General features: G+C 30.9%; 2 protein-coding genes and 1 long non-coding RNA gene across 3 annotated transcripts in view; all 3 read right to left on the bottom strand.

The window, feature by feature from the left end:
• Positions 1–630: 630 nt before the first annotated feature.
• LOC127071910 (odorant receptor 13a-like) lies at positions 631–2521 on the bottom strand. The gene is made up of 6 exons (XM_051011722.1): positions 1978–2521; positions 1492–1898; positions 1292–1391; positions 1013–1114; positions 765–923; positions 631–684 (listed from the first exon to the last, which is right to left on the bottom strand). The coding sequence occupies exons 1-6, from the start codon at positions 2011–2013 to the stop codon at positions 631–633; spliced, it is 858 nt and encodes a 285-aa protein (XP_050867679.1). The 5' UTR covers positions 2014–2521.
• A 608-nt stretch (positions 2522–3129) lies between these two features.
• Positions 3130–4659, bottom strand: LOC127071909 (odorant receptor 30a-like). Its single transcript, XM_051011720.1, has 4 exons — positions 4162–4659; positions 3887–3977; positions 3460–3777; positions 3130–3194 (listed from the first exon to the last, which is right to left on the bottom strand). The coding sequence occupies exons 1-4, from the start codon at positions 4551–4553 to the stop codon at positions 3138–3140; spliced, it is 858 nt and encodes a 285-aa protein (XP_050867677.1). The 5' UTR covers positions 4554–4659; the 3' UTR covers positions 3130–3137.
• A 1941-nt stretch (positions 4660–6600) lies between these two features.
• The window catches only part of LOC127071786 (uncharacterized), a 4227-nt gene continuing 1170 nt past the window's right edge, over positions 6601–9657 (bottom strand). Inside the window, exons 2-3 of the long non-coding RNA XR_007785221.1 lie at positions 8534–8658; positions 6601–8081 (exon numbers count right to left, since the gene is read on the bottom strand). This is a non-coding gene — a long non-coding RNA (uncharacterized LOC127071786). The remainder of the gene's footprint in view (positions 8082–8533; positions 8659–9657) is intronic.

Genomic DNA, 9657 nt, shown 5'->3' with positions numbered 1-9657 from the left:
GAAGTTTGTCGGAGTGTTAGGTCGTGCGAGGAAGGAGGATTATCCGAGAAACGAAAATGCGAGTCACCGTATCACAGTATACGCGCGTGTACACGCTCGAGTACGTATCTACGAGTTTCGCAGAGGTGCAATTTTACGATTCGTAGATTCTTCGAATGTTCAGGAACGAACGATTTAGGAAATAACTTAGCTTCCGTTTTTCACCGGCAACGATTTACTCGTGAGAGCACGTACGTAATTTTTGCAAGAACCACAAAACGACCACTTCGAGCCCACGAAACGTCGAAAAGCATTTGGTAGTTCTCATTTCTTCAAGAAAGATACATTCTTGGTTTATATCTTTTTTTCTTATTTCTTTTCCCCCTCTTTTCTTCTTTTTTTTTTCTTAACCTACAATTCCTCTCTTGTCGTCTAAAACTTTTATAGAGTATAGACTACATTTGTACTTTTATTTATTTCTTATTCCTGAGAAATAATTCTTCGCGTTTGATAAGTTCGAATCAAATTGGAAAAGTAATGTTAAAAGTAGATTGATATTATTGACGTTTTATTGTTTACTTACAATTGCATCTACGTTTGAATAAGTGAACTTGCAGAAATTATCGAATTAATTAAAATTTAATTAATCCTTTACTGCATCATAGCTTTCATTGTTGTGAAATATGAAAAACACGTGGATAGATACTGAAATATTTATAAGGAATGGTGAAACGTGTCGATCCGTTTTAGATATATTATTAATTGTAACGATAATAAGAACGTACCGACATGTAATAACCCAAAGACAATGCTGGCAGAAATCCACCGACACTAAGTATTACTGGCTTTTGAGATCTTTGCATCAAAATGTACATATTTCTCCATATCATTTTTGATTTATCAGTCCAATTCAAATTATAAACAGCTGATCCAATCTCGGTACTCTGGAATAACAAGTTTTAATAAAACAATAACATGTGTATTATTATAATAATAATTATTACTTGTATAAAGAAAACTGACAAAGTTTTACCATTTCTATTAAATTTTCAGCCGGATTAGAGTTAAGATATAATTGAATAACAGCGACAACATCCAGAATAAGGAATTGAAATTTGATTATGAATGAATCCACCTATCGTTCAGAAAATGTTACGTTGAAAAGAAATAGCAATATCAATCAAATGATTAAGAATACCTATAGATATTTATCATGCACGTATGTATATTGCCTGCTATTCGAAGAAATCTTATTCTGAGTATCTCAAATAATGATGATTATTTAATTATTAAATATAGTAATAATACTAACAAAAAAGAATAAGAATCCACTGAACACTACTAATATGGACGTTACAATTACAGCAGTAAAGATAAGATATCGCACACTGTTTACGATATTTTCTGCATAACTGAAAAGAAAGAAGAATAATACTTATTCATATCATTGCTGAATAATCTTCTTCTTCTTCTTCTTCTTCTTTTTTTTTATTTCAATGAGAAAAATCTTACACGAGGATATGATTATGTTTAATTATACACTTTTTGAGATCATGTTCGTCCAGGACTTCGTTTATTTCATTTATCAACATTTCAAATCTTGCACCAGCGAACCATAGTAAAAATGCGACTTGACAATCAACCGTTGCAGCTGCAGAGCTTTGTAAACCAGGATATGATACCGCAAAATAAGCAATTTCGTAAATGGGATGTGTATCCGTTTTGAAAGGAAAAACGGAAAAACCTGGAAACGGTTGTGGTAGAAATAATGGTCCTATTAACATATTTATACTTGCTAAGTAAAATCCAAAAGTAAGGCATATATGAAGTGTCGCAGATCTGTTCACGTATTTCTCTAGTACAGCTTTTTCGCTTGGTGTGGCTTCTCTAATGACAGTTTCCATTTCCATTACTATTTGCTGTAACGATCAAAACAATTTTATTGACGTCGAATAGAAAATAATGAGTTCAACGAATTGATTTCTAATATTATTATACCTGCATATTCGTACGATTGAGTCTAGCTACTAACATTTTTATATTCGTTTGCACAACTGTAATGCATACACATGATGACCGTATTATAATATCCAAGTGATCGCTATAAATGTACATTCCATATACCAGCGTCAGTACCAATACTTGGCTTAGTAGAAAAGACACGATAAGGTAGATGTCTAAAAGGATCGATACTTTTTTCGAAATGTTTATCGGTGGTGGCCAAGAGACTATTATAGCAACGCTTTTCCTTGTGAAATTTAACGCTGCCTCCGGAGTAAATTTCATGATGTTATAATTTGTATCCTTTTTTCTTTTTTCTTCCTCTCCTCTTTCTTCGCTTTTTTTTTTTTTCCTTTTTTCAACGTGACCGATCTAAACGCGTATAGTAAACTGTTCGACTTTTGACGAAGTGCTAATCTTAAAGAGAAAGGAGGTAATATTTTCTTCTTTATTATTTTTACAAATGATTCGAAGAAATTCTCGATAATTATACGTTTGATATTCTTAACGTAAACGCATTTCTTTTGAATTCTTTTTATAAATTCACTTCCGCTTCTTCGATTTTCATAGCTAAAAACGAATAAATTAGTCATGAGAATACTACACGCTATACGTTCCTTACGTGTCTGTAATTACCTTGAATCATTATGTGTAAAGAATAAAAACGGTTCTTTCCTTTCATTCTTTGCGCAAGTCTTCTTATATATAATTTTCTAGTGGTAGTATACGCGAAGAGATGGAGGAAGAATAAATGATTACGTACGTAGGGAAACAAGTGTTTGATTTTCAGTTTTAATTTGTATCTTTCGGAAGAATGTAGTGGATCGCGCGTTTTTTTTTACTTTTCTTATCTTTTCTTCTCTTTTTTTTTTTCATTTGAGTTTTTATTGTGGAATAATTTTTTTTCTCCCACTTGAGTTTTATTGTGACATGAACATTCATAGAAAGAGTAAGAACAGAAGAACGAAGATGCGAAATTATCGAATGGTGGTAGCATAAAGTAAAAATGAAATATTTCACATATCCTAACAACATATGATACTTACATTAACACGTTAGTAAATATATAAACGTCATTTCGATATCAATAATTTATTATATTCATACTGTTAACATTATAGAGCTGGTAACATATCATTTTTTTTTTTTTTTACATGTTATTCTATAAGAAATGCTCGGAGAGTCGTAAAGTATCGGAAGGATGCACTTAGAAACTGTAAAATGATATTTATTAGTCATTTATGTTTAACTATTTGCAAATTTATATATCGTGTGTATTTATCATCGCAAGAATACCGACTAATGGACATTGATATCAGAAAATTTTTATTCGTGCTATTACGAATACTATAATATCGTTCGTCGATTCAAAGAAATATCTTTTATCAAACGAACGAACGAACGAACGAACATTGAATTTTACTCCAAGTTCGTTCTTTGATTCCAGACTCGATGTTATCTTAAGATTGAGTCTCTTACCGATAGATAATACTGCAAGGATAACGGAGGTAAGATACCATCGACCGAAATAGTTATAGGTTTCTGAGACCTCTGTATCAAAAAATATATACTGCTTTTCATCCTTGCAGACTTATCGATCCAATTGGACCGATATGCTGCTGATCCGACAGCAGAACTCTGCGACACGATTAAGAAATTAATAATTATTATATAGTAATCAAGAAAATTATTTACCATTTCCATCAGATTGTCTGCTGGTCGACAGCATAAAAACAATTCGAAGATCGATCCAGTCATCAACGAGACAAATTGTAATTTCAGTGTTATCGAATCTGCCTGTCGTTAAATACAATGCATTAACGAATAAACAATAATTGGTTTCGATAATTCGACGAAACGAAATACCAACGAATAGAAATTCAACTCCCCCAAATACTATGCATACCGATGAAACACCAATACTCGTGAGTATTATAAAACGTACTGCTTTGACAACGTTCTTTCCATATCTGCAAAGTAATTTCGACAATGGATAAACATTGAAAGATTATTAACGCACGCGTGATTTCATATCGATAAATCGAAATATAATTTCATACAAGATTTTAACACATTTCTGACCAATGTTTTACTTATTCGACTTGCGTTTAACGAAAAATCATGGATGATAAAAAAAAGAAAAATTAATAATGACACCTTCGATACGTATGTAATGATTACCTTAGTAAATCGCCATGTAATTTAATGCAAGCTTTTAATTCGTCCTCATTAACGATATTAGTCAATTTAATCGCTAATATTTCGAATCTAGCTCCTGTGTACCAAAGTAAAAAAGCAACCTGACAGTCGATAGTCACACCTACGGCAGCTTGGATGCCAACGAATGCTTGCTGAAAATAAATGATCTCGTGGATGGGATGCGATTCTACTTTGAACGGATATTCGGCGAATGTTGGAAATGGACGTGGTAATATCGTCGGTCCCAGGATGAAGGCCACACAGATCGTGTAATAACTAAACGTCATCGCAAGATGAAACATGGCGCATCTGTCGACGTATCTCTGCAGGATCGTTCTCTCAAAGATGTTCATCTTTTTGATGAAGTCCTCCATCTCTAAGGTAACAATCTACGAGCAATTTTCTATTCTTTCTTTACGAATGTTACTCCTTAGAATCTACAAGACATTTGAAATTTTAAAAGGAACGATAAATTCACCTTGAATCTCGTCGACTGAATTTTAAAAATGACAATTTTAATTAAAATCTGCGAGGAACCCATACAAAAACAAATCGATTGGGTAACTATCACCGAGTCCTGATAATGTTTACGTATCCCATATATCTCGGCAAAAATAAACGACAGTATTATTAAAAACGATATCCACCATCTGATCTCGCGAAAAATAAGTTCCGATTTAGTAGCGTTAAACGATGCCGGCCAAAACCCCAAAGGCGACACACTGACTTTAGTAAATTTTAATGCACGTTCTGGAGTGAACTTCGGTACCAACATCACGACGAATATATCGTAGAAAATACTCTCATGCTCTTATCCGACCCCTTCAACTTTATTATTTTCCATGGTTAGAATCGAACGTAAATGCCTTCTCGAACAGTGACACTGAATAAATGATAAATTTCATTGTCTTAGAAAACGGAATTCTAAACGTTTTCTCTGTCACGATCCATACTATTGAATTCTCCAAGAACGAAGAAATATTTCCATTTCCCTCGTGCGAACTTACCTTGCTGTATTTTCGTCTAATTATCATTTATCAGTATAAACGTAAGGCTAGAGCTACTAGCTCTACCTTCTATATCTCTGTCTTTCTTACCCTTACTTACATACTTGAGGATACGTAAGGTTGATAAAGCTGAGGCTCTTCAGTTCGTTTCATACCAAGGTATACATCATCTGGTATTACCTTCTTGCGCAAATTAACTGAAATATCTACATTGAACGAGACTTCCTTCGAGTACGTAGTTTATTCGTTTAACTATCAAACTTTTACAATTTCATTAACATTCATTTTCTTTGATAAAAGCAAACTACATATTTTAACGTAATATACGTTAACGATCCTCTTTTTTCTCATTGTTGTTCTTGTGTTTGACGTTTAAAAAAAAAAAACTAGATATTTGAATACGTAATTCATTCGCTCATTTTATATACAATCTCGTCATTTCCGTGTTTCGTTGAGTCGATAAACATTAAATGCGTATTTCATCGTAATATACTCACATAAACTGTAACTATCTCTTCGTTATCGTTGTTTCTGTGTTTGACGTTAAAGACAAAAAAAAAGTATATCGTACTCGTTAATCGTATAAACTTTTAGATCGTTTCGCGAATAAAAATTGAGAAAAGGGATCGAGAAAAATCGATAAAATTGAAATTTTACGGGGCACGATGTAGTAGTATTAATATTCTATGATTATAGTTTGTTTAGCTTATGTAACGTGATTGATAAAGTATAATTTCGAATACTCGCGGGAAAACACGTGACGCGTGATACGTGACAGAGATAAACAATGAGATGATAACATTCGACTTTCGTATTTCATATACGTCTGGACTATCTACATAGACTTTGTTTACACTAACTAAACAAAGGTTACTCGACGATATTATCCTTGATATTTTAAGGTTAAAGTTTAATCACACATAAACACAAACTACTATGCTCTTTCAGTTATAAAAAAAGTTGTTTAATTAAAAAATCACGTTAATGTTATCGCGGAGAAAAAAATTTTACATTTCAGTTAATTATATTTTACTGCGGAGATTACAGCAAGAGACAAAAATAGAACGAATTATTTTTTCTATTCGTTTTTAATGAATTAACTACAATGATTCGACTATTCGTTATTCTTTGTAACAGTGTAGAATATGTTAAAGTAATTCAACGTTTTATATTTGTTGTATAATTTTTTTTTTTAGACGTGAATTTTCATATACGTAATATTTCTTCAATCGTATTAGAAGCATCTCCAAATAAATGTCGATATATTTATTTAGATATAAAATATGAAACGTTTATTACATTCCCATATCGATCAATCAAATAAGAAATTTAACATTGCCCTATATTTTTCTATCATTCCAATGGGAATTTGTTAACCTTTAAATTAATAATCGTTTTAGAAGGATCCCCTGAATTAACGTCGACATATTTATTTAGATATAATATATCGAACATTTATTACATTCAGATATCCAGATCAACCTAATAAGAACTTTAACATTGCTCTATATTTTCTATCGTTCCGATGGGAATTTGACCGATAAATACTATAACAATAAATTATACTTCATTCTATATTTTGTATAATACCAATGGAAGTTTGATCAATACTGAAATAATAGTCGTAATTAGGAATATCTTTAAATTAACTTTCACGAATTTATTTCGATATGAACAATCAAACATTTACTACATTCCCATATCGATCAACCTAATAAGAAATTTAACGTTGCCCTATATTTTGTATCATTTCAATGGGTATTTGATCACCGTTGAGATAATAATAGTATTAGAAGCATTCTTAAATTAACGTTGACTTATTTATCGATATCTAAAATATTGAACATTTATTACATTTAGATATCGATCAACCTAATAAGAAATTTAACATTGTCCTATATCTTCTATGATATTCGATGAAAAGTTAACCAATATCATAACAACAAATTTTACTTTATCCTATATTTTCTATCATTGCAATGATAATTTGATGATTGTTAAAATAACAATAGTATTAGAAACATTTATAAATTAACGCCGATACATTTATTTAGATACAAAATATCAAACATTTATTACATTCAGATATCGGTCAGACTAATAACAAGTTTAACATTCCCCATATATTTTGTATCATTCCAATGGAAATTTGACCAATAAATACTACAACAAACAAATTCTACTTTACCCTATATTTTGTATCGTTCTCAATGGAAATTTGACCAATACCAAAATAATAGTCGTAATTAGAAGCATCTCTAAATTAACGTCGACATAACAGTAGAGAGTTTGTCGTTTTGCGGATTCGATGGAACTAGAGTCGCACGTTTCGGCTTATTGTTATTCGGCCCGTTATACAGCATTTCATCCAAAATAATCGGGATCGTTCAATGAAATCGTTGGTACGGTTCGCTCGCTTTACCATTATCAGCGTTCGTTGCCAAATGGCCGAAGTTAAAACAAGAGGGTAGGATAGAGAGAAAACGAACGATCGGTTCGAGCAGCAGAGAAGTGTCGTTCAACGGGGAGTCATAAAACCGATCAACGGATTAATTATCGAATTCGTATTTGTCCGCGTCGACGCGATACGATTAATTCTCGTCGATTTATCGAGCTTACGAGTTCGCGTCGTCGCCAAAACTCCCTCGTTTTCCTCTTCCACGCGCATGCGTTACGATCGAAACGTTAATTTTCTGCTCCTTCCTTTCTTTTTTCTTTTTTATTTCTATTTATTTATTTATTTATTTTTTTTTTAATTTTATTTGTTCCTTTTTTTCCTCGCAATAAAAAGGTCCTTTCAAATGGTTGTGTACAATAGTGTAGCTGGCTTCTTTCTAGATTTAATGAATTCCATTGGAATGCATCTCTGTGTTGCTTTTTTTCGCACAATATTTACTGCAATGAATGTAGAACAATTTTTCTATTAAATATATATAGATATATATATATATATATATATATATATATATATATATATATATTAACGCAATATACAAGTAAAAGTAATATAAAGGAATTTTCAATTAATAAAAAGAAAATATTAGTAAAGGAGTATAGCAAAAGAGCTCAATTAAATAAAAGATTTCATTTTATCTTACGTTTCGTTTCGTTGGAATGTTTATTAATTAAAGAATAAAGAAGAAAAAGAAATTGCATTTTAATGTAAGAATTCAAACGAAAAACATTTGTACAATCATGCGTGTATATCAATGTCGTATTAAAGACTAATCTTTCTCTTTATCGATAAAGTATAAATCAAGTATTTGTTATTGATAAACCATTATTGATATCTTTAACTTTTTTTCACATTATATCAAAGAAATATTTTCTTTAAACAATAAACTTACTAGTATAATGTCGTAGGTATGAGTATTATCAAAACCGAACTCAAAGTGCAAAGCATAGCAATTGTAACGATCATTGAGTCTCCGAGAATTGATTTATTGCCAATGTGAATTTCCGTCTTTCTTTCCTGAAATTAAAAATGAGAAAGTCTCGTGGATAATGTCCTTTTTTTTTATTGCAATAAGAAAAGTTCGATAGGAGATACGTTTTCAAAAGCAAAAATTATATATTCTCGTATATAGTATTCCCGAGAAATGAAATTTGAAACAGAAACATTTTTTCATAAACAAGAGATCAAATTTTTATTATATACATACATACATACATATATATATATATATATATATATATATATATATATAGACACACACACATAATAAATATGTTTACGTATATATTAATATAAAATTTTCGAAAAGAGCAGGAATAAAAATTCGTAGAGTGATTTCCCAAGAAGACTATAATCCTTTTAAGCAATAATAAAGAAAGAAAACTTTATATATATATATATAATATATAATCTAGTTTTCTCTTCTTTCTCTCTTATCTCCTGTCTTATCGAACTATCGTTCATTGCTTTTCTTTATCTTTATTCTCTTTTCGTCTTCTTTCAGTTCTGTTTGGTCAACGACGAACAATCAAACTGAGAGACAAACTGGATCATTGTATTTTCTAACAGATAAACGTGTTCGTGAAATCAAGTGGGAATTAATTAAGCGAAGAAAAACTTCGATCGTTTCGTACAACGAGAATAAAACAGTTTCTCTTGTTACTTCAACTTTACAGAGACAACTATAAAAGAGAGAAAGAGAGATAGAGATAGATAGATAGAGAGAGAGAGAGAGAGATAGAAAGAGAGAATACAAATAGTAGAAACTAGCAGAAGATTCTTTAACTTCATCGATCGAACAGACTTCTTTTTCAAATACTTCAACATTAACAAGACATTCTATTTTTATTCTTTAAATAATAATAAAAAGTATTCACGGTTACAAAAAAAAAAAAAGAAAAGACATTTTTATTATGCGACAAAAAGAAAAGAATACCAGTAAGAAAGTCAGGTTCTTTCTTTTTATTTCTTTCTTTCTTTCTTTCTTTCTTTCTTTCTTTATTTTCTTTTTTATTT

Source organism: Vespula vulgaris, chromosome 23 (assembly GCF_905475345.1).
Source record: "Vespula vulgaris chromosome 23, iyVesVulg1.1, whole genome shotgun sequence".
In the NCBI taxonomy this organism is placed as follows: domain Eukaryota; kingdom Metazoa; phylum Arthropoda; class Insecta; order Hymenoptera; family Vespidae; genus Vespula; species Vespula vulgaris.
Note: the sequence above shows the minus strand (reverse complement) of the source record. Positions and strands in the feature narration are given on the sequence as shown.

Bases quoted from the DNA above. Each gene is read 5' to 3' on its own strand.
- LOC127071910 (XM_051011722.1), bottom strand. From the start codon at position 2,013: ATGTTAGTAGCTAGACTCAATCGTACGAATATGCAG. The intron at 1,115-1,291 runs GTTAGTATTATT...TCTGAACGATAG, and splicing joins GTGGATTCTTATTCTTTTTT to GTGGATTCATTCATAATCAA. The intron at 685-764 runs GTACGTTCTTAT...TAAATATTTCAG, and splicing joins CTTTGGGTTATTACATGTCG to TATCTATCCACGTGTTTTTC.
- LOC127071909 (XM_051011720.1), bottom strand. From the start codon at position 4,553: ATGGAGGACTTCATCAAAAAGATGAACATCTTTGAGAGAACGATCCTG. The intron at 3,978-4,161 runs GTAATCATTACA...ATCTTTCAATGT, and splicing joins TTACATGGCGATTTACTAAG to TTATCCATTGTCGAAATTAC. The intron at 3,195-3,459 runs GTAAGAGACTCA...ATCATTTTACAG, and splicing joins CCTTGCAGTATTATCTATCG to TTTCTAAGTGCATCCTTCCG.